Source organism: Leucoraja erinacea, chromosome 5 (assembly GCF_028641065.1).
Source record: "Leucoraja erinacea ecotype New England chromosome 5, Leri_hhj_1, whole genome shotgun sequence".
Lineage (NCBI taxonomy): Eukaryota > Metazoa > Chordata > Chondrichthyes > Rajiformes > Rajidae > Leucoraja > Leucoraja erinaceus.
The window spans coordinates 35,101,403-35,126,716 of NC_073381.1; the positions used below are offsets into that span (position 1 = coordinate 35,101,403).

The window sequence follows — 25,314 nt, forward strand, 5'->3', positions numbered from 1 at the left end:
TTACCACTCTCTGTATCGTCTCTCTCTCCTCTCTGTCTCCTGTCTCCGCGCCTGTCTCTCTTGTCTGTAACCGAGTGCAGATTTTTCCTTTTGCTCTTCCCTACTTTTTCCCCTATAACATTTACATTTTTATTTCTCACTTATTCCAATTCTAAAAGGTAATCAAACCTGAAATGTTAACTCTTTCTCACTCATCAGGTGCTGCTTGACTCTGAGTATTTCCAATACTTAATTTTAATTTAAGATTGCATTTAGATTTTATTTCAGCATGCCGTTGGACCAAATTATTTATTGCTACTTGCACTTATGTTTTAAAAATTCTAATTGAAATTTTTAAATTATTTATAATCAATGAAACTGAAGGCAGCTTGCTTAATGTTGATGTTTGAATATAAATAGTGTGTGGGCGCACAAGCATTTGTATGTATTTGCAGTGTTGTGGAAATAATGGTATGCAACAAATATCTGAACCACATTCTTGCCCAGCAACCTGGGAGAGAGGGAGTAGTGAAGAACGGACACTTCTAAAATTATTTGTTTCTTTTGGGATTTCTAATACTTTTCTTTCTTTCTCTAAGTATCATCAAAACAAGAATTCGAAATGGGATTCCATTCTATGAAATCCTATGGGTAAAACCAGGTAAATCACTTTAAAACTTTTGACAACTTTGAATAAGCGCGTTCGGTATTCCGAAAAACGCATGGTATTCATGGGATTTGTCAGAGGTCATTCGTGATAAAGGAAAAGCGAACAAAGCGCTGGGTGTTTAAACGGTATAAATTGTTAACTATTCTACCAATTAATTTTTTAATTCTGTCAACTCAACAGAGGACAGGCGTCGCTCTTTTATGAACATTAATTCTGTCGTATTTCTATCTCAGTTCACAAACCCACCCTCTGGAATTACGCAGAACCTCTCCCGGCAGTGTTGGAGGACACACACACTCTCCCTCCCTCTCCCCCTCCCCCTCCCTTTCTCTCTCCCTCTCCCTCTCTCTCTCTCTCTCTCTCTCTCTCTCTCTCTCTCTCTCTCTCTCTCGTTTAATCAATATTTGGTAGGGTAATCGATACCCCGTTAATTATCGTGTAGGAAGGAACTGCAGATGCTGGTTTACACCGATCGTAGACTCAATGTGCTGGAGTAACTCAGCGGGACAGGCAGCATCTTTGGAGAAAAGGAATAGGTGACTTTTCGGGTCCAGACCTTTTTCCAGAGATGTAGCCGGACTCGCTGAGTTACTGCAGCATTTTGTGTGTATCCCCGATGATGACTGGTGTTCGGCTTTCGCCGGCACCGAGGGGGTTAACCGACAGCCACTAGATAAGGTGAGAGATGCAGCCGACTGTCCCCGACCCCTTGGGGAACGGGTTCCTCGGGAGTTGAAGTAGAGCTGAGCTGCAGTTAGTGCTTCATCTCCGTGCTGGCTGTAAGCCTGGGGCCACCACTGCTCCAGGCCGGTGTCCCGTCACTCCAGGGTCACCCCGGACATTTTCGGCCGCCACCGGATAGGGATGGGACAATCAGGAGGGGGACGGGGATGGTAGTGACACTCCGCTCACAAATCTGCCTCCTGCGGTTATGCAGGAGATAGGTGCGTGGTTCGCCCCTGTATAATATCCCTGTATAACCCGGGAGGGCAGCCTGAGTGAGAATGGAACTCATACAGCCAGACTGAGGGGGATTCATCTGTTGGAACAATAGGGAATAGGAGGCAGGGTGGACAGAGAGAGAGAGCGAGAGCTCTTATCCATGCACATGTCCAAATGTCTTTCAAAATGTGATTATTATACCTGCCTTAGTAACTTCCCCACCACCCACTGTGTGAAAAAAGTTGAACATCAGGTTCTTATTAAATCTTTCCCCTCGCACCTAAGCCCCCTAGTTCTTTTTAGTCCCAGATAACTTTCTTTCCTCACTTCAACCCCACCTATTCCCGTGTCCACCCTCCCTGCGTCCTCCGATGACATCTTTACATATTTAGATTAATTTGGTTTTGGGACACAGCACGGAAACAGGCCCTTGGTTCTGGTTTGTACCCTAAGGCCTTTCTCTTCCTGTGAATAGTCCCCACCATCTGGCATGTCATCACCTCCGCCCAAATTCCGATGTTAATGCTGAGAAATTGGCCCTCTCACGCACGTTTTTGTCACACGCAGTTTGTGCACATTAGATTGTCACTGCTGAGATTTCTGCATGGACCAGTGGAGAAGGGCGAAATAGTGTCGCTTACTCCAGTAGCAATTCAACAGCGCTTGCAGCGCCGGAGACCCGGGTTCGAGCTTGACTACGGATGAAACGCAGGTCTGCATACACGCAGCAGCTCAGCTGCCGAGAATGTTTATCTCGAGCGACCTATGACCTAGGCATGCGCAGTTGAAATACCGAACTCGCTTATTGTAAAGACAGCCTGGAATCGTAGGCTTGACTTGCTGTAACAAAAATGGATAGAAAAGGACGTAGCCCACATAAGAGCATAGCCCATATAACTCTAAAATATCCAAAGATGGCTGCAAGCATTTATTGTGCAATGCTGCTCGTTGGATTGATCTTTGTTTCCATGCAAATTCTCTTGGTTAAATTTGTGTTGCAAGCCATGTATGCTTCTGTTCGAAGACAAGCAAAATCAAATCGGTCATTTCAGATACATTCAAGAAACAATAATTGAGATGTTTCAAAACTTGCAAAATATTTTTTTTTTTTTAGAAATGAAATCTACTTCCACCATTAGAGTTCATTTTCAATAGGCTTCACTGCTTTTCTTGTATCTCGGCATACGTGAAAATAAACTAAACTCATGTCCACTCAAAGGTAGACACAAAATGCTGGAGTAACTCAGCGGGTCAGGCAGCATCTCTGGAGAGAAGGAATGGGTAACGTTTCGCGTCGGGACAAAGATAAAATGCAGTCGGAGACAGTAAGACTGGTAGAACTGGGAAGGGGGAAAGGATGGAGAGAGTGAAAGCAAGGGCTACTTGAAGTTAGAGAAGTCAATGTTCATATCGCTGGAGTGTAAGCTACGCAAGCGGAATATGAGGTGCTGTTCCTCCAATTTGCGCTGGGCCTCACAGTGACAATGGAGGAGGCCCAGGACAGAAAGGTCAGTGCGGGAATGGGAGGGGGAGTTAAAGTGTTGAGCAACCAGGAGATCAGGTAGATTTGAGCGGACTGAGCGGAGTTGTTCTGCCAAACGATCGCCAAGCCTGCACTTGATCTCGCCGATATACAGGAGTCCACACCTTGAACAGCGGATACAGTAAATGAGGCTGGAGGAGGTGCAAGTGAACCTCTGCCTCACCTGAAAAGACTGTCGGGGTCCTTGGACGGAGTCGAGGGGGAAGATATAGGTTTTGGTTTGGGTGGGAAGGGACAAGTTGACCAGGGAGTTGCGGAAGGGATGGTCTCTGGGGAAAGCGGAAAGGGGTGGAGTTGGGAAGATGTGGCCAGTAGTGGGATCCCGTTGGAGGTGGTGGAAAATGGCAGATCATGTCAACTCAACGGCATATAGATTTAATTGGAATTGTCTGCCATTTGATCTATTTATATTTGTGGTATTTGACTGTTTGACATGTTTGTTTCAGTTTGGACCTATAGAGTAATTCTGCCAAGGAAGCAATTTATTGATATCCCCCCCCCCCCCCACCCATTTCAGGGCACCATAATGTTTGGGACACATGGCTTCACAGGTGTTTGTAATTGCTCAGGTGTGTTTAAACGCCTCCTTAATGCAGGTATAAGAGAGCTCTCAGCACCTAGTCTTTCCATCACCTTTGGAATCTTTTATTGCTGTTTATCAACACGAAGACCAATGTTGTGCCAATGAGAGTCCTAGAAGCCATTATGTGACCGAGAAACAAGAATAAAACTGTTAGAGACATCAGCCAAACCTTAAGGTCACCAAAATCAACTGTTTGGAACATAATTAAGAAGCAAGAGAGCACTGGGGAGCTTACTAATCGCAAAGGGACTGGCAGGCCAACGAAGACCTCCACAGCTGATGACAGAAGAATTCTCTCTATAATAACGAAAAATCCACAAACACTTGTCCGACAGATCAGAAACACTCTTCAGGAGTCAGGTGTGGATTTGTCAATGGCCACTGTCTGCAGAAGACTTAATGAACACTAATTCAGAGGCTACACTGCAAGATGCAAACCACTGGTTAGCTGCAAAAATAAGATGGCCAGGTTACAGTTTGCCAAGAAGTACTTAAAAGAGCAACTGCAGTTCTGGAAAAAGGTCTTGTGAACAGATGAGATGAAGATTAACTTATATCAGAGTGGTGGCAAGAGCAAAGTATGGAGGAGAGAAGGAACTACCCAAGATCCAAAGCGTACCACCTCATCTGTGAAACACGGTGGTGGGGGTGTTATGGCCTGGGCATGTATGGCTGCTGAAGGTACTGGCTCATTTATCGTCATTGATGATACAACTGCTGATGGTAGTAGCATAATGAATTCTGAAGTGTATACATATCCTATCAGCTCAAGTTCAAACAAATGCCTTAAAACTCATTGGCTGGCCAGTTCATTCTACAGCAAGCCCATGGTCCCAAACAGACTGCTAAAGCAAAAAGGAGTTTTTCAAAGCTAAAAAAATGGTTGATTCTTGAGTGGCCAATTGCCCGATCTGAAGCCAATTGAGCATTCCCTTTATATGCTGAAGAGAAAGGTGAAGGGGACTAGCCCCCAAAACAAGCATAAGCTAAAGATGGCAGCAATACAGGCCTGGCAGAGCATCACCAGAGAAGACACCCAGCAACTGGTGGTGTCTGTGAATCGCAGACTTCAAGCAGTCACTGCATGCAAATGATATGCAACAAAATACTAAACATGACTACTTTCATTTCTATGATATTGCTGTGTCCCAAACATTATAGTCCCCTGAAATGGGGGGACTATGTATAAACTCTGCTCTAATTTCTACATGGTGAAACCAAAATGTATAAAAATGGCCTTTATTAAAATCTAACAATGTGCAATTTAACCACATGTGATTTTTTCCTATTACAAATTTCAAATTGTGGAGTACAGAGGAAAATAAATAAATGATAGGTCTTTGACCCAAGCATTATGTAATGGGGAAATAGCAGGACACTCAGCCAAATTATGGTGCAGATTATGACGCTGAAAACCTATTTCTTAATAAACAAATTAGTTCTAGCGTTTGTTTAACATCTAGAAAAGACTGAGCTGAGCACCTATGGAAACAATTTTTATGACTCTTTCCTAGAAAATTATGTTTACTCGGATGAACAGCATGAAGATTCTCAGTGTACTGTGACAACCCTAGAGGAGCAACATTTGTTTGAAGCAACGTACACAGATATTACTGCTCAGTTTCACAGAGAGAAAGCTGAAGAGAAGGAGAAGAAGCATAAAAAAGGTAAGTTGCCTGCCATTAGGAATGGTTAAGATCTGTGTAGAGATTATTGGGTAAGGGATGTGAGCAAGCCATTGACATGTGTGCACCTAACCTTTCCAGATCTGCCAATGTTATCATGTCATTTGAAGATCCTAATCGTAAATGGTAAGCCCAACAAAATAATATTGCTTGGTGACAGTAGCAGTGGTGGGAATTGAGAATGACCTAGATAGGGTAAATAGGTTAGATTAATTTCCCACAGCAGTAGGATCAAAAGCCTGGAACATAGATTTAGAGAATTAGAGGAAATGAGAAAAAATGCTTTTATTTAAAGGTTAAAGGTGTCTGGAACTTACTGCTATAAAGGGTAAACTCACTACACTTAAAAAACAATTAAAATGTATATTTGAAAAACCATGACCTGCAGGACTGTGGATTAAGTGCTAAACGACTGTGTTCGGTTAGGTGGCTATTTTTTAACTGACTAGGACACGATGGCGTGAACAATTTGAGAATCTGTTTCACGGTTCATGTTTTATTTTTCCCTTTATAGCGGAGAGGAAAAGAGGGAAGATGATTGTGTTTATTTATTGCTGTGGTTCCAGACTTCAAATGAATGAGGGTTTGGATCTGGGGAGAAAGAAAAAACTAAATTTCAAGTTTTGAAGGAAACCAATTTCAGACTGCTGTTCATGTTCCAAGTCACTTCGCCAGCCTCCGGCTTCTCCTGAAACTGGAGTAATAAGTCATTGTTGTGGTAGACAAAAATGCTGGAGAAACTCAGCGGGTGAGGCAGCATCTATGGAGCGAAGGAAATAGGCAATGTTTCGGGTCGAGACCCTTCTTCAGACTGATGTGAGGGTGGGGGGAGGGAGAAGAAGGGAAGAGGGGAGGACAGTGGGCTGAGGGAGATATTCCCTTTGTTCCACCCATCTGAGCTGAGAAGGGGAGGAGAAAGCAGGGACTACCTGAAATTGGAGAAGTCAATGTTCATACCGCTGTGGTGTAAACGACCCAAGTGAAATATTAGATGCTGCTCCTCCAATTTACGGTGGGCCTCACTCTGGCCAGGGAAGAGGCCCAGGACAGAAAGGTCGGATTCGGAACGGGAGGGGGAGTTGAAGTGCTGAGCCACCGGTAGATCAGGTTGGTTATTGCGAACTGAGCGGAGATGTTAGGCGAAGTGACACTGTCGTTGTTTTGGGATTTGTTAACAACTGCTGTTGTAGTTAGTATAATATTTGCACTGATTAAGGAAAATTACAAGAGCGATGGGGTTCTTAGTTTAGCAAGGGTGGCATTCCAGACCTCTATCCAAATTGTAGCAGGGGGAGGAGAAATACCTTTTTTTTTTAAACACAATTTAATTTTAATTAATGAGCAATTTGGAGTATTGATTCATTACCAAGAATAGTAATATACAACGATTATTGATAACACTATGTAGCATCTCTGCTTAGAAATTCACCCCTATTTGATATGACATAGCTAAAGAGACTTGCAGTAGAATTAACATTAAAAAATCTAAATAACTACAGGTGCTGCCCATTATGGGATAACAGAAAATGTTGAAAATATTCGCAAGTTGGCGGATGACACAAAGCTGGGTGGCAGTGTGAACTGTGAAGAGGATGTTAAGAGGTTGCAGGGTGACCTGGACAGGTTGAGTGAGTGGGCAGATGCCTGGCAGATGCAGTATAATATAGATAAATGCGAGGTTATCCACTTTGGCGGCAAAAACAAGGGGGCAGATTATTATCTCAACTGGGTTAGGTTAGGTTAGGGGGAGGTACAGCGAGACCTGGATATCCTTGTACACCGGTCACTGAAAGTTGGCGTGCAGGTACAGCAGGCAGTGAAGAAAGTTAATGGAATGTTGGCCTACATAACAAGAGGATTTCAGTATAGGAGTAATAAGAGGTTCTTCTGCAGTTGTATAGGGCTCTAGTGAGACCACATCTGGAGTATTGTGTACAGTTTTGGTCTCCTAATTTGAGGAAGGACATCCTTGTGATTGAGGCAGTGCAGCGTAGGTTCACGAGATTGATCCCTGGGATGGCGGGACTGTCATATGAGGAAAGATTGAAAAGACTAGGCTTGTATTCACTGGAGTTTAGAAGGATGAGAGGGGATCTTATAGAAACATATAAAATTATAAATGGACTAGACAAGCTAGATGCGGGAAAAATGTTCCCTATGTTGGGCGAGTCCAGAACCAGGGGCACAGTCTTAGAATAAAGGGGAGGTAATTTACGACTGAGGTGAGAAAAAACTATTTCTCCCAGAGAGTTGTGAATTTATGGAATTATCTGCCACAGAGGGCAGTGGAGACCAAATCACTGGATGGATTTAAGAGAGAGTTAGATAGAGCTCTAAGGGCTAGTGGAGTCGAGGGATATGGGGAGAAGTCCTGGGATGTCTGGACTTTCATATGAAGAAAGACTGGATAGACTCGGCCTATACTCGCTAGAATTTAGGAGATTGAGGGGGGATCTTATAGAAACTTACAAAATCCTTAAGGGGTTGGACAGGCTAGATGCAGGAAGATTGTTCCCGATGTTGGGGAAGTCCAGGACAAGGGTCACAGCTTAAGGATAAGGGGGAAATCCTTTAAGACCGAGATGAGAAAAACATTTTTCACACAGAGAGTGGTGAATCTCTGGAACTCTCTGCCACAGAGGGTAGTTGAGGCCAGTTTATTGGCTATATTTAAGAGGGAGTTTGATGTGGCCCTTGTGGCTAATGGGATCAGGGGGTATGGAGAGAAGGCAGGTACGGGATACTGTGTTGGATGATCAGCCATGATCACAATGAATGGCGGTGCAGGCTCGAAGGGCCGAATGGCCTCCTCCTGCACCTATTTTCTATGTTTCTATAAATTGCAGGTCAAGTAGCATCTGAGGAGAGAGACGAGGTAGCCATGTTTCAGGTTAATGATGTTTGATCACTCCTGATGGGTCAACAGTCTGAAATATTAACTGTTTCTCTCTCCACAGATACCATCTTATCTACCGAGTCATTCCAACAATGTTATCTAGCATAATCAGCATGTTCTACTCTCCCTGAAATGTTAATTTTCTTTTACAAGAGATACAAGATACAAGATACATTTAATTGTCATTTGGACCCCTTGAGGTCCAAACGAAATGCCGTTTCTGCAGCCATACATTATAATAGAATGAATTTCAGGGGCAATGTTCTAAAATGGTGTTTTAATGGCTTTGAAGACACCTGATGTATGTCTGGACTCGTATATTATTCTCGTAATTTAAAAACCTCCTTGTCTCTTTCCATCCAATTAATGTACTTTTGACTATCTCAAAGTTCATTGAGCAAAGTGCCGCAATCCCTGAAACGGAATTTACCATAGGTTTTTAACTGTTAAAATGGATCTCCTTTCTTGTGTTTTGCTTCAGGTAAAAGTAAGAAAAAAGACAAGACCACACCAGTGCCTGATGAAATTATTCAACTAATGTCGACAATGAGTTTACAACCTGTTGATCAAAGTTTGGATGCAAAAAGGCAACTTGATCTAAAGAATGCAGATCAACAAACAAATCCTTCCAACGGGACACATCTGACTACATCTATTGGCTTTTCTATTGAATATTCTGTGTTGCCCAAAGATTTCTGGAGGGAATCCACAATTGACATTTCACAATCTGCAAAACATCACAGTGCAGAAGAAGAAAAATTTGATAGTGAGTCTTTATTTCTCAAAGCATCAGAAAATGGGATGAGTCCCTCCACTGTTTCTCCATCAGCGTCTTTATTGGTTGCAGAGATGCACTTAAGTGATATAGACTGGAGTCAATCATTTAGTACACCACATTCAGGGCGTTCTCCGGTAATACAAACTGAACAAGCTCAGTTAGTGAATAATGGGAATTGTGTTCCCATTAGCTCTTCCATCAAATCAATGGAAGATGATGCCTGGAAGAAAAATCCTGCAGTGCCTTCTCAAGAATGTGTTAGAAAAAATATGGAATTATTTTATGAGGATACGCCCATGCTGCAGGATTTTAATCACCTGCCTTTAAAAGAGAGAATTCTATTGAATAATTCATGCCAGGTTTTATCTCTGCCTCGGGCAAACTCGAATTCAAGTGAAAACAACAATTTGCCAGGTTCTGCTTCCATTAAAAGTGATATACCATCTGCTGAAGCAGATTCTAAGTCTCTTATTGAGGCCAAACTCGCAAGTAATTCCAATAAAGAGAAACTCGCCAGGGATTCATTCTCAGAAACTCGACATGCTCAGCAAGAGGGAAAGGAAATATACATTTCTAAGAAAATTGCAGGTCATCATTCCAAACCACGGACTGTACCCAAAAAGAAGGTGATAAAAGATTCAAGGGAAAGCGTTTTTGGAACTTGTGACCCAGTATTGTATTCGTACCAAATTTTAAATCCAGAGTGCATCACATCTGCAGTGGAGGAAAAAAAATCATGCAAACCAATCAGAACGAAAACAGTGAATGGATGTAGAGCGACAATTGCACCAAAAGGTGTGTATTACACCATATATTCATCTAGCGAAGATAGTGATTCAGAGATTTCAAAAAATCTGAACCAAAAGCAAGGCATCCATTTAAGAGCTGGAGAGAACACAGTAATCCCATTCTGCACTGCACAACACAAACAACCTCATGTTCAGCAGAATAAATGCAGGCCTACCATTGATAGAATTTGTAGTACCAATAGTCGGTGTGAAGTAGATAATGCTACTGTTTTAAGGAATAATGACCAAACACAATTGCGCAAGTACAACAAAGTTAAGAGCAACCGTGTCATCTCCCAGAAAAATACTTGTGGCAGTGACACCATTCTGCTGAAATTGCCTTTGCGCAGTGTGGAAAATCAGAAAAACCCTGGTGATGCTGACGATTCCATTATAGTAATAAGTGACAGTCCCCTTCCACTTTCTGAAAGACTAAAGTTTTAACTCCAGTTGAATTATTTCACTCAGTTGCAGAAATTTGAGAACAGTCTGACACCATATTTGCTCACGTTGAATTTCCTGCATTGCAAACTGGCAGTCATTTTAAATGTTCCAAAGAGTATATTTAAAAAAAATTCTTCTTCTTAATTAATTTTCCTTATCACTTTCCACCTTATTCTGTTACTGGCACATTCTAATTTCATTTATAACGGTGAGTTTTAAATATAAATATTTTTTAGTATAGTTTAACTATTTCACTTGCATTGGGAACATTTTAACCTCTCAACCCCTCTTCCCATTCATTATTCTGTTTCTCTGAAGGTAAAAATAAAATTATTTTGTATTGAGATAAATGATAATAAAGGATCAATCACATTAATTAGTTTGGTCTACAGATAAGAACAGATGTGGAGGATGATGCATGCAGACAAGTTAGAAAGTGCATTAACAAAAAGGAATAATAATCATGGGGATTCCAATCACCCTGGTGTTAAATCATGGGGATTCCAATCACCCTGGTGTTAATTGGTCCAAAGAGGAAATAATGGAGACATGAGCACAGAGTTTATGGAATAAGTAGAAAGCCCAAGGGAAGATTTAGTATTTAATCTAGTAATATGAAATGAATCGGAGCAGATAGAAGTAAAATAAACCATAAATCAGTTGTGAGGTTGTAATCTATCTGATATAATAGAGAACATCAGTATAATGCAAATTAGATTATTTAAAACAAATAAAAGAAAATGTTGGAAATGGTTAGGGTGCATCAGCGGAATAATAATAGCATTTCAGAAACTTTAAAAAAAGATAAGTTTTCCGTAGCAAAGGATGTGGGAGAGGGATGGGTGGAACAAAGGGAATATCTCCGATTGTGTGTGACCATATGAGTTGTAGCAATGGGAATTGCAGTTAGGATCAGAGTGTGCTTTTACCTGTGTAATGTATTTCTAATAGCATGGTTGTGGATCACACCCAGCTGGCCAGGCTATACAAATAAGAAAAGGATAAATGGGCTGATATGGTGACAGCAGAAACATTAAATAATGAATCTTGAAGACTGATGATATATTTAGTTTAGAAACAGGCACTTCAGCCCACTGAACACGCCAGCCATCGATCATCCGTTCACACAGGTTCCATGTTATCACATTATCCACTCCTTGCACACTGGGGGCTATTTACAGAGGTCAATTAACCTTCAAACCCATACACCTTTGGGATGAGGGAGGAAACCAGGAAATCCGCACAGACACAAGGAGAACGCACAAATTCCACATAGCACGTGAAGTCAGGACTGAATCTGGATCTCACATTGAGGCAGAAGCTCTACCAGCTGTGCCATTGTGCAGTAACATGTTTCTCAGGCTTGCATTGAGTTTTGTTGTAATAATGCAGGTCACCTACAGAAAGATCAGTCTGGGTGTGGGGTAGGAATTAAAGTGACAGGCTACCAAAAGCTCAGGTTCACTGCTGTGGATTAAATGCAGGTGTTCCATGAAGTGACCATCTACCATTGTGCGCATCAAATGCAGCACACTATATTGGAATTGCTGCTTCATTTTGAAAGACAGCAGATCAGTTTAGTTTACTGTCACGTATACTGAGGTACAGTGAAAAGCTTTTTATTGCGTGCTAACCAGTCAGCACAATACATGATTACAACCGATCCATTTGTGGTGTATAGATACGTGATAAGGGAATGAAGTTTAGTGCAAGGTAAAGCCAGTAGGAAAGAGATGAAGGGATAGTTGGTGAATCTGCTCTGGTGGCATTGGAGTGTTTAAGAAAGAACTAGTCTGCAGAGAGGTCTTGACCCGAAACGTCACCTATTCCTCCGCTCCAGTGATGCAGCCTCGCCCACTGAGTTTCTGCAGCATTTTTGTCTACCTTCGATTTTCCAGCATCTGCAGTTCCTTCTTAAACATTTTGTCTATTCCACTGCAAAATCTCCTCAAGGTATGCCTACTTTGAAGTTCTCCTCCCTCCGACATCAGTCTGAAGAAGGGTTTCGGCTCGAAACATTGCCTATTTCCTTCGCTCCATAGATGCTGCCTCACCCACTGAGTTTCTCCTGCATTTTTGTCTACCCAAAAAGGAATTATCCCTTTGAAATACTGAAGAGATGGATATGAATTTGGTGGTGCCTTGTCAGAGATGATAGAGATTGAGAATCTATTGAATGCAGAGTTATTAGAGTGGAAGGTAAAGATGACAGATCTCTGTCTGGGAGGAATAATGCTGAAAATAGAGGTGTGGGAAATGTATGAGGTGTGGTCAAGGTCTCCACCATGACAGAGAGAAAGACATGCTGTTTATTTCATATTGTGTGTTGCAAAGCAGTGCCAGTGCATCCTGTTGGTCCTGCGACATGTCCTTCTCATCTACTGTACGGGTGAAAGCTGTTAGCCCCGCTGTTAGGAGCTTTAATACCTTTTGGAGTTTGACATCCATGCCTCTAACTCCTACTCCGATATGTTTCCATATGCAATTGTTTACAACAGGAACATTCAGGGATATACAGTTACCCGGTGCCAAGTGTCCAATACAGCCTGTTCCTGTAGCTGGTTAAAGGACATATAATCTATACTGGCAGCTAGTTTTTGTTCCAGGTTTTGGCCAGTCTTGTCTGGCTGTATGAAGTTGGACACCATGTCCAGTAGATTTTCACGTTCCTGCACCCCCTGCACACTTGATTTCTCTTCTGCAAACCCCTCTTCAGGATCAGCCCAGAACTGACCCCCAGTACTCCCCTCTGACGAGGAGGATGCACTGTGCAGCCCTACAAGAGGTGCTGCTGTGGGTTTTACATAGTGCCCACAGTAACTTGACTCCATCTCCCGGAGCCTGTCACGTTGGAGCAAATGCTCCACACAATGCTCCATCCGGCTCCAGCGCTCACGGTCGCTGGCCGCTCGCAGCTGCTCAAAGTCGGACTCATCTGAGTCCACGACTTTGTTGGTTTTTTGTTTTGCCTTACCGCCCGGCCACGGAGTGGATCTGGCCGGTGCGGAGGCGACATCGGGCACAGCCGATCCCATTATAGGTGATTCTTGTGCTGCTGCTGGCTGCCCGCTACTCCGCGGTCCTCCCCCACCAGCTTTGTCGCAGCCCTCGTTGTTTTCTTCGACTTGTCCATGCTCCCCACCTGTAAATCAGTATGGGAAAACACAAAAAGACCGCAGAGTAACTCTTACCTGCAGGTTCCGGCTTTTAAACTGCCGCTGCGGGGGAACGTCGTTCCACCCCGCCTGACTGTTTCGCAATGCGTGTAGCGATATGACACGCATGCGTCCTGGTGGGGTTCTTCACGTAGCCACTCGCGTGACTCCGAAGTAAAATCAATATTTTCTTTGAGCTATACCAGCAAAGTGGAACAGCTGGATGAGGCATTGGGTAGTGAGATGACTAATTAAATAAATCGATTCAGAATATAAAACAATATAGCACAAGAAGAGTTCCCTTTAGCCCACCATCTGTGTGAGGACCGTGAACCTTATCTGCCTGCCCATGGCCAAACCCCACTTTTCTCTGCCCCTTCTTGTGTCTGTCTGTTACACGGATTGATTGTACTACTTAATTTAATAGCCAAATTACAGAGTTACCTACTGAGAAAAGAGCATCGCATGTAAGTGTCCCACAATTTTGCATGACTAAATCACAGCAAAGACTCCTGTGTGTCATTCGCACTCATTTGTGAAAGGTCTTGGATAAGCTGGTGACCTGATAGATCTCCTGAACCCCTGGGGAAAGCTTACTTTGATCTTTCATGGTTTAAATTGCTCTATGTACTTCAAAAAGGTTCTACAAAGATGGAAAAAATGTTAGTGTTTATTTGGTGAAGTAATGCTTATTTGAAAACAACATCAATTAAATGATCAATTAAAGTAACAAGTTAAATAAAAATTCTCTCGGTTGTCTCTAATGCTTTAAAATGCAATTATCGGAACTATAAAATGGTGGAAAGTGAACTGAAAGGAAATGAATTATTTTCACTGAAATCTCATAAATATCTGCTTTATGAAGGTTCTACATATAATGTTAATAAAGGTGTGAAAAAATTGTTGACTCAACAAAACCTTTGCTTATCTATTTTGCTTTTACCTTTTACTTGAATACGTATCAAAGGTAATCCAGGTACATATTTCAGCATAGTATAGATCTGAGTATGGAGATACAGCAAGCAACACCAATATTGGCCTCATAAATACAATTAGTCTAGATCTGTCTTGGGAATAGATACCAAAGTTCTTGAACTTTAAAACAAGCTTTTTTTAAACTCAGAAAACAGTGCTGGAGGCCCTCAGCGGATCAAACAGCATCTGTGGAGGGAAATGGATAGAGGACGCTTTGGGTCAGAATTCTTACTCTGAAGAAGGGCCTGAACCCAAAGCGTTGTCTGTCCATTTACCTTCACAGATAATGCCTGACTTCCTTCTAGCACTTTGGGAAGAAAGAATCCAGCACAAATAATCACATCTAAAAAAACATTAAATGCTTAAATTATTTTTGCACCCTTAATTAGTAGAAATATTCAAAACAACAGCGACACTGCTAGTCCTGTGTGTAAATGTGTAGATAAGGCCCAAGACAACCCATCCAAGATGCACCACTCTGCTGTTAAAATACATTGAGTGATGTGCCTCATGCAGGCATACAACCAATAAAATCACACATTTAGTTTGTTTCAGTGTAAATATTCCTTGAAAGACATGCTAAACACATCTAGTCAATATTTCTGATGCTGAAGTTATTGTTTGTATCCAAAAATTTGGGAAGGAATTAAACACTATTATTACTAGAGAATTAATAGTAGGCAAACTAATAAGGTAAAGGCTGATAAGTTGCAGGACCTGTTCATTTGCACTCTATAATCCTAACAATTTGGCCACATAGAATTACGGCAAAATATCTTAGCTGGAAGACTGCTGGTGTAATATTCTTGTTCAGAACGGGCAGGAGGTTGAAAGTGCAAAAGTAGGATGTCCAACCTAAAGTATACTATTGGAAAAATGTATAAATCAATTATTAAGCAGACAATAACAACATTTGCAAAGTCATAAACTGATCAAGCAGAGTCAGCGTGGCTTCATAAAGTGAATCATACCTGGTAAATTTAATTCAGGTTCTTTGAAACATAGAAATTAGGTGCAGGAGTAGGCCATTCGGCCCTTCAAGCCTGCACCGCCATTCAATATGATCATGGCTGATCATCCAACTCAGTATCCCGTACCTGCCTTCTCTCCATACCCCCTGATCCCCTTAGCCACAAGGGCCACATCTAACTCCCTCTTAAATATAGCCAATGAACTGGCCTCAACTACCCTCTGTGGCAGAGAGTTACAGAGATTCACCACTCTCTGTGTGAAAAAAGTTCTTCTCATCTCGGTTTTAAAGGATTTCCCCCTTATCCTTAAGCTGTGACCCCTTGTCCTGGACTTCCCTAACATTGGGAACAATCTTCCTGCATCTAGCCTGTCCAACCCCTTAAGAATTTTGTAAGTTTCTATAAGATCCCCTCTCAATCTCCTAAATTCTAGAGAGTATAAACCAAGTCTATCCAGTCTTTCTTCATAAGACAGTCCTGACATCCCAGGAATCATTCTGGTGAACCTTCTCTGCACTCCCTCTATGGCAATAATGTCCTTCCTCAGATTTGGAGACCAAAACTACGCAATACTCCAGGTGTGGTCTCACCAAGACCCTGTACAACTGCAGTAGAACCTCCCTGCTCCTATACTCAAATCCTTTTGCAATGAAAGCTAACATACCATTTGCTTTCTTTACTGCCTGCTGCACCTGCATGCCTACCTTCAATGACTGGTGTACCATGACACCCAGGTCTCGCTGCATCTCCCCCTTTCCCAATCGGCCACCATTTAGATAATAGTCTGCTTTCCCGTTTTTGCCACCAAAATGGATAACCTCACATTTATCCACATTATACTGCATCTGCCAAACATTTGCCCACTCACCCAGCCTATCCAAGTCACCTTGCAGTCTCCTAGCATCCTCCTCACAGCTAACACTGCCCCCCAGCTTAGTGTCATCCGCAAACTTGGAGATATTGCCTTCAATTCCCCCATCCAGATCATTAATATATATTGTAAATAGCTGGGGTCCCAGCACTGAGCCTTGCGGTACCCCACTAGTCACTGCCTGCCATTGTGAAAAGGACCCGTTTACTCCTACTCTTTGCTTCCTGTTTGCCAGCCAAACGGGAAGCAAAGAGTAGGAGTAAACGGGTCCTTTTGAGAGAGACATCCATCAGAATAGATGGAGATATAGTATTTGTGAAGCTGCCCCACTTGGTTACTTTGTAAGATAACTTTGTGATGTTCAAAATACGAATGGATAGAGGGTTGGCCGGCTAGCAGAAATAGTGTGTAGGAATTAGCAGGTAAATATCATTAGGCAACTTGTTTTGCAGGGATTAGTGCTGCAGGATTAGTGCAGTTTACAATATTTAGCAGAAGGAAGCAAAGGTACAGATTTGTAGATGGTCCAAACGTAAGTGGAAAATCAAGCTGTGAGGAGCATTAAAAAAAGGTTTACGGTGATATTGATAGGACGTGAGTTGGAAAATGGGATGAAATGTGGTTAAATGTAAAGTAGTTTGCAAATGAAGGACAGCTACAGAAGGCTGCAACACAAAGGTACTTTCTGGTATAAAGCCAGCACAGTGCTAATCAGGAAGACTAAAATACATTTACAGCATTTAAAAAACACTTGGGACAGGTACATGATTAGGAAAGATTTATGGCCCTGTCTCAAGGTGCGAGTCCACCCACGAGTGATCCCGAGTGAAAGAAAAAATCACACTCGTGGTTGTCTACGAGATTCAAAGTTAATGTTCACGAGTTTAAACGAGTTCCCACGTGTATGTCTAAGTTTGCCGTTTACTTCTCATTTCTGCGATGTATCAAGTTCCTCTCCCGAGTTACCAAGTTCCTCTCCTGAGTTACTCTTGAGCCAACCGTGAATGAAGGCCTGTTTTAAGTATCAAACAGAGGAGCTGGACAACATCTCATACAGTAAGTATATTCTGATTCAGTATTGAAAGTTATTCAATTTCAGAACTTAAAAAAACTAGGCAGGATCTCGGCCCCGCACTCGCTGCCGTTGTGCAGCAAGGAGGCGGTGGCAGCGAAGCAACAGTGTTAAAGAAGACAGCTCCATCCTGCAGCTTTGAGTTAAAGATAGAATTCAGCGCGGCTGCATCTATTGATATGACCTACAACGGGAAAATGTGCACCGTCCAGTGCCAGAGCGTTTCTCTCTGCTTCATATACGTGGGAATTCCCTCAGTGGTCACTCAGCGGGACAGGCAGCATCTCTGGAGAGAAGGAATGGGTGACGGGATGACGTTTCCAAAGTTCTGCTGCGTCTTTGTGTTACTCCAGCACTGTGTTCACTTTTTGTCAACCAGCATCTGCCCTTTCTTGTGTATGACATTTGTATCCGTGGCAATTGATTGTCGCTCCCTTCAGTTTCCCAGGGGGTCGGGACGGGACTGGAGTTGGGAGGGGATGGGGGGGGGGGGGGGGGGGGGGGGGGGGAAGTGTGGAGAGGAGGGGGGGAGGGGTTGGGGTAACTTCGTATGGGAGACAAGTGTAGGAGAGGTGTACTGACTGTGGGCAGACACTTTGGTAGTGATTGCCCACCAATCTCAAAAGCCGCTGTGTCTCCCTGTCCCTCGGATAGCAGGGGGCGATCAAACAGCACAATACCCCCTCCCCCTCCACGCCAACATGAAGGGCAACGATCCCAAGGCTTTAGCGTCAGGAACAGCGGGCAGGCGACAATCACCCACCATAACGCGAGAGAGATCATGCACTGTTGTAGGTCTCCTTTGCACGTCGGTGTTTCTGTCTTTCTCCATCTCATTGTTGGTCCTGTCTGTCACCACCCCCACCCCCACCCCTCTGCTTCCCGGCCATGTGTGTGACCCCTTCCCTCCCCTCTCCAGCTCCCCACCCATTGCACCTGGCGTGGGGGTTTTGCACCGTCTTCACTTTTGGCGACGCCAGCAGGTCAGTGCCAGTCGCCCCTGGGCAGGGGCTCGGGGGCTCTCTCCCAGTGTGGCCACGGACTGGGGGGATGAGAGTCAGTGGGCACTCCGGCTCTGCCTCACCATGGGCAGCCGCCAACCAAGCCTCCCATCCACGTCCACATGCTCGGTAGAACAGGAGCTGAGACTGGGAACTGTACCGCCCTTGCCCCCACTCTCCTGCTCACCTAACCCGCCCATCCCTTCTCTCTGGGTATTGAAGGCGCTTCTGGTCTGCAGTGTGCAATAGTCACCAAAATTCACCGCATCTTTAGAAAGGAAAAATACAAAACATGTCAATCCCACTGGATGGGCCTTAGTCATGATGCTGTACAACATGGAAACAGGTCCTTCGGCCCAGCTTGGCTGTGCTGTCCAAATTGGCATCTTGGGGTAGCCCTATTTGCCTGCATGTGGCCTATAGCCCTCTAAACCCTTTCCATCCATTTACCTGTCATTAATAACCTCAAGAAAATTCCTGCTTCAGTTTCCTGGGTCGAACTCAGAGAGAAGTCACCCCCCTTTCCAGGGTTAATCGCTCCACTGTTTATAATGCTCTCTGCATTATGAAGTCCTCTACAGTGAACCCAATGGGCAATCACTACCAAAGCGTCTGCCCACACAGTCGGTACACTTGTCTCCCGTACTAAGTCACCCCAACTACCCCCCCCCCCCTCCACCTCCCCTCCCCTCCCTCCTCCTCCTACCCCCCCCCCCCCCCCTTTCCCTCCCAACTCCAGCCCCGTCCCGACCCCCTGTGAAATTGAAGGGAGCGACAATCAACTGCCACGGATACAAATTATGTCATACACAAGAAAAGGCAGATGCTGGTTGACAAAAAGTGAACACACGGTTCTGGAGTAACACAAAGGCAGCAGAATTTTGGAAACTCATCCCATCACCCATTCTTTCTCTCCAGGGAAGCTGCCTGCCCGCTGAGTTAAAGAGTGCCCACGGTAGACTCACGAATCACTACGGTAAACTCACGGGCTACTACGTTCTTACAACGAGTTTAAATGTTTCAAATTTTAACTTCAAGAGTAAATTTGACTCGTGGAAATCTTTAAACATGTTTAAAGCTTTTCAAAAGTTAACAAGTTTCCCGGGTACCTGCCGTTAGCGCCACGAGTCGCTAAGTTGCGTCCACGAGTTCCGACGTTCCCGCTACGTTAATTGTACGTGATTACCGCAAGTTTAATTTGTTTTAAACTCGGGGCCACTCGTGGGTCGACTCGCACCGTGAGACGGGTTTTAGAGGGTAAGATCACATACACAGGAAAATGGGACTAGTTTACATTGCACATTTTAGTTAGTATAGACTAGTTGGGTCAAAGAGCCTGTTTCTGTTATGTGATGTCATATCAAGAATTCAGTGACAGGCTTCGGTCCTGTTTTGGAAGAGTCAATCCAAGGGGTGCCATCTCAAACTAAGATGGTACTCATTTAAGACTGAAATGAGGAGGAGGATTTTATCTCAAGTGGTGTGAGACTTTGGAATTCAGAATCACAAGAAAGCTGTGGTGATTCTCAATAAGTACATGAGCAAAAATTAAGGACTCATCTATTCAATTATACTTGATGTTTCATAGCCCTTTAAATTGCAGTTGCTGCCAAACAAACACCCTGACAAGCTGCAACATGCTCCTACAACCAACAACCTGACCAACCTTCTTTCTGCAAACCAGGGCACCTCTCAGAACCATGGGTTTGAATAACTTGGGCTTTAAAAAAATACTCGACAGGAATGTGCTGCCTACATGCATTGCTGCCCTTCATGTGAAGCACAATCTGAACTTTGTAAGCCTGCTGGTGATGACTTGCAAGAAAATAGTATCCTGATAGTAAATGATTGCAAGCCCAGGGGGTGGGGCTAGGATTTGCCACAACCACTAATGAGCAAGGTTTCAAATCCACTCCTAACATTTAGAAACGTTCAAAATGGTACGGCATGATGGCGCAGCATTAGAGTTGCTGCCTTACATCGCTTGCAAGGCCAGAGACCCGGGTTCGATCCCGACTACGGGTGCTTGTCTGTACAGAGTTTGTACGTTCTCCCCGTGACCGTGTGGATTTTCTCTGAGATCTTCGGTTTCCTCCCACGCTCCAAAGACGTACAGATTTGTAGGTTACTTGACTTTGTATAACTAAATTGTCCCTAGTGCTTGTTGGATAGTGTTAATGTGTGGGGATCGCTGGTCAGTGTGGACTAGGTGGGCCAAAGGGCCTGTTTCCACGCTCTATCTCTAAACTAAACTGAACTAAACTAAACTCTTCAAAATCAATGAAGCAAATGTAACTTTAAAAATTACTACAAGTAAAAAAAGTACCTGAAGATGCTTTTACACAATTAAATCAGCCCATTTTTCAAAATAATGTACTTTAACAACACTTGGCCTCTAACAGCCTATCCTCTCTGTTGTTTCTGCACTATGTCCAGCCTGATGCAAGTTCAGCAGACAGATTCCCCAGCATATGTGCTGGAAAATTATGGCAAATTCACCGCAAGGAATTCAGATACAATTGTGCATCTAAGAGGTTTATCGATGGGTACATACACATGGAGGGATATGGATCACATACAGGCAGAGGAGATTAGTTTAAATTGGCATCATGTTCGCCACAGACATTGTGGGCTGAAGGCCCGGATCCTATGCTGCATTGTTCTATGTTCTATATTCTATCTCCAGTCACATGACCTCACCTGTACAGCAGATGTTTTATGCATGCAGAACTGCTGACATTTCCTCAACAAGCTCCAACTAGGTAACAGCAGCAAACTTAAATGCATCCAAAATAATAATAATCAAGGCCAATAATTTACACTTTTATATACGATACGATAAAACTTTATTCATCCCTGGAGGGAAATTGGCCTGCCGACAGTCACAAAACACAAGGTACACAAAAACTTGAAATTAAAAGTGAAAAACGAAAAGAAAAAGATAAGCGACTGTTGTCTGGCTGCCGTGTGCACAGCGCCTTCACAGGAACAAATGAACAAACCAACGAACACAGACTTATCCCCTGGGCAGAGGATTCTAAACTAGAGTGCCCACCCTCCCCTCCCCCACACCGGGTCCCCTTTGTTCTTCCACCGTCCCTCACAGCGGTCCACCCATACCGGGTCCCCATGGTCTTCTCCTCCACCCTCACGCTCATTGACCGTGAGGCCCCACTGCGAGGCCCCACCGCCACCGAGGCACCCATTGCTGCCGAGGCCCACGTTTCTGCTGAAGCTCATGCTGCCGCTGTGGCCCCACTGCCGCCAAGGCATCTGCTGCCACCATCAAGTCTCCTGCTACCACCGCTGTGGCTCCCATCATTGAAACTCCTTCGACCCAGACAGGCCTCACCGCCAGGCTTCGCCGCACTCCCCTGGGAGGCCTGTGGGGTGAGTCGGGACTACCGGGGCGCGTTCGGGTCTTCAGTCATCGTTCTGGTCATCGACAACGCGGTTGTTCGGCGGGTGGATCAGGTCTGCGCAGCTCCCTGGGACACTCCCGCCATGAGCGCGGCTCCCCAGGACGCTATTATGTGAGTGTACATATGATTTGTCCTGATAAAATACCCCCCACTACAATACTATCTCTCAAACGTGAACTAAGCTACATATAACAATCTCTTTATGATATAAAAACAGGCTACTTTAGTCCATTGAGTCTGACTCATTGAGGAATTGCATTCATCAACGAATTTTCCCTGCAAACTATTCTTACCCCATTCCATTCAACTTCCCCCGATTTTACCACCCATCTAGAGATCCAAGACAATTTTTCAGTAGTCTATCAACCAGCCAATCCACACATTTATGAGGAGCGGTGAACACCAGCGTACCCGGGTAACACCAGCGCCAATCCAGTGGGTAGGCAGCGAGGGGGGGGAGGGGGGGGGGTGGGCTCGACTACATGCGGCTCGACTACAGGCATCTTCTGTCAGATGCAAGCAGGACATTTCTGCTTGCCCTCTCTCACCGCCCCGACTCCCCATCCCACGCCTCCCCTCCCCACCCATTTAAGCAACTATTTAGATGAAATTTATCATTTTTAATATGCAGTAATTAATTCATACAATTTGTTTTGTGATTTCAAGGCAATTAGAAAAGGAGAACGTTTATGAATATACATGATTTTGTTGATAAGCTTTACAACCATTGTTTACAATGGTTGTAAAGCTTAAATGTAATAAACATTTCCTTTTGTAGACCCTTAGAATATTTTTATTTTACTGTCTCCCTTATAGAAATATTTTTCTAAATTTATTTGAAGGGACCACATTAATTTATTTACCCATTTCACTGGATTTAGTTATTTGAAATCTCATTCATGATCTCACATTTTCGATTTGAAAGTGAGTCTGAGTTAAAAACACCAAAAGAAAATCAAACTGTTTCACAAAGCGACTATAATTAAAGGATTAGGGTCAATTAAGTCGTTTTTGAAGTTCATTTGCTTTTAAGTTTCTGTAGTTTCTTTCAACTCTCTCTAGTTGTAAATTCACAGTCACACCTGCTTTGCACTCACGGAAGCATTTATCTAGACATTTAAAACTCATTTACTACACAAATGCACAACTAATTCAAATCAAGTGTTGACTTTAAACCTGCTGACATGAAAAATGATCACGGAATTTATTGCTAAAAATCCATATCTGCCACTATGATGATTCTTTCTCGGTTACTGACTGAGTTTTAGTGCATGTTCTCATTGTTTGATCAAACTGCATCTTGGTAATTAATTGAGTGCTTTCAGGAAGCCTGATTTCTTTGGGAAAGACAACAATTGTTTTCTCTGACACTCTGCTGCAATGCCAGTGTATTTTCTCATTCGGCAGTTCCTTGGAATCGACGACGCCACTCCATAAATACACTCTGGAAAAAATGTTCCCGATGTTAGGGGAGTCCAGACCCAGGGGTCACAGTTTAAGAATAAGGGGTAGGCCATTTGGGACTGAGATGAGTTTGAAAGCATGGACATTTAGACTTAAGAACAGTGTCTTCCTCACCATTATCTGATTCCTGAACCAATCACCCATTTCACATCCTCTTCTTCCCAGAGGTGCTGCCATTTACTTTTACTTACTTACTAGATTTACACTTCACTTCTATTTAATTCAGTTGTTCTGTTATTGTACTTAAATACCTTTCTGCATTGCTCTAGATTGCACTTCAATATTACACGGCTTGTCAATGTATTAATTGTTGTATCTATCACTATATATACGCTTTTTTCTGTGAACGGGGAATTTCAATGAATCCTGATGTCTATCACAATAAACTAATCTGACTTTCTGTGAGCTGTGAGGTGGCCGTTCCTTCCACTACTTACATAGAAACCTAGAAACATAGAAACTAGGTGCAGGAGTAGGCCATTTGGCCCTTCGAGCCTGCACCGCCATTCAATATGATCATGGCTGATCATCCAACTCAGTATCCCATCCCTGCCTTCTCTCCATACCCCCTGATCCCTTTAGCCGCAAGGGCCACATCTAACTCCCTCTTAAATATAGCCAATGAACCGGCCTCAACTACCTTCTGTGGCAGAGAATTCCAGAGATTCACCACTCTTTGTGTGAAAAATGTTTTTCTCATCTCGGTCCTAAAATATTATCCTTATCCTTAAACTGTGACCCCTTGTTCTGGACTTCCCCAACATCAGGAACAATCTTCCTGCATCTAGCCATTCCAACCCCTTAAGAATTTTGTAAGTTTCTATAAGATCCCCCATCAATCATCCAAATTCTAGCAAGTACAAGCCGAGTCTATCCAGTCTTTCTTCATATGAAAGTCCTGACATCCCAGGAATCAGTCTGGTGAACCTTCTCTGTACTCCCTCTATGGCAAGAATGTCTTTCCTCAGTTTTGGAGACCAAAACGGTACACAATATTCCAGGTGTGATCTCACCAAGACCCTGTACAACTGCAGTAGAACCTGTTCAAGAAGGAACTGCAGATGCTGGAAGATCAAAGGTACACAAAAATGCTGGAGAAACTCAGCGGGTGCAGCAGCATCTATGGAGCGAAGGAAATAGGCAACGTTTCGGGCCGAAACCCTTCTTCAGACTGAGAACCTCCCTGCTCCTATACTCAAATCCTTTTGCTATGAATGCTAACATACCATTCGCTTTCTTCACTGCCTGCTGCACCTGCATGCCTATTTTCAATGACTGGTGTACCATGACACCCAGGTCTCGTTGCATCTCCCATTTTCCTAATCGGCCACCATTCAGATAATAGTCTACTTTCCTGTTTTTGCCACCAAAGTGGATACCCTCACATTTCTCCACCTTATACTGCATCTGCCATGCATTTGCCCACTCACCCAGCCTATCAAGTCACCTTGCAGCCTCCTAGCATCCTCCTCACAGCTCACACTGCCCCCCAGCTTCGTGTCATCCGCAAAGCTTCTACAGTATGTGCTCTTGACGCACAATCACAAGGGTCTCCGTGCTATCCCAGATGTTATAGGAAAGATACTGTTGAAAGGGTTCAGAAAAGAATTACGAGGATGTTGCCAGGACTAGAGGGTGTGAGCTATAGGGAGAGTTTGAGTAGGCTGAGTCTCTATTCCATAGAGTGTAGGAGGATGAGGGGAGATCTTATAAAGGTATACAAAATCATGAGAGGAATAGATCGGGTAGATGCACAGAGTCTTTTACCCAGAGTAGGGGAATCGAGGACCAGAGGCCAAAGGTTCAAGGTGAAACAGAAAAGATTTAATAGGAATCCGAGGGGTAACTTTTTCACACAAAGGGTCGTGGGTGTATGGAACAAGCTGCCATCATGTAGTCAATGCCTACTATGTTCTGTGTGCTGAAGCAAAGCAAGAATTTCATTGTCCTATGCAGGGACACCTGACAATAAACTTACTTGAACTTGAACTTGAGGAGGTAGTTGATGCTGCGATTATCCCATCATTAAAAATAAATAGTTGGACAGTACATGGATGGGGCAGGTTTGGAGGGTT

General features: G+C 43.6%; 1 protein-coding gene and 1 long non-coding RNA gene across 4 annotated transcripts in view; both read left to right on the top strand.

Moving 5' to 3' along the window:
• LOC129697112 (flap endonuclease GEN homolog 1) overlaps window positions 1-10,793 on the top strand; it is a 37,041-nt gene extending 26,248 nt beyond the window's left edge. For all 3 annotated transcript variants that reach the window (XM_055635344.1, XM_055635345.1, XM_055635346.1), the window contains 3 exons: window positions 579-640; window positions 5,232-5,384; window positions 8,780-10,793. In XM_055635344.1, coding sequence (XP_055491319.1) covers window positions 579-640; window positions 5,232-5,384; window positions 8,780-10,308 — 1,744 coding nt within the window. In that variant the 3' untranslated portion in view covers window positions 10,309-10,793. The remainder of the gene's footprint in view (window positions 1-578; window positions 641-5,231; window positions 5,385-8,779) is intronic.
• Window positions 10,794-10,804: 11 nt separating this feature from the next.
• LOC129697113 (uncharacterized) lies at window positions 10,805-14,087 on the top strand. The gene is made up of 2 exons (XR_008723452.1): window positions 10,805-12,795; window positions 12,915-14,087. It is a non-coding gene; the product is annotated as an uncharacterized LOC129697113 (long non-coding RNA).
• The last annotated feature ends 11,227 nt before the right edge of the window (window positions 14,088-25,314 follow it).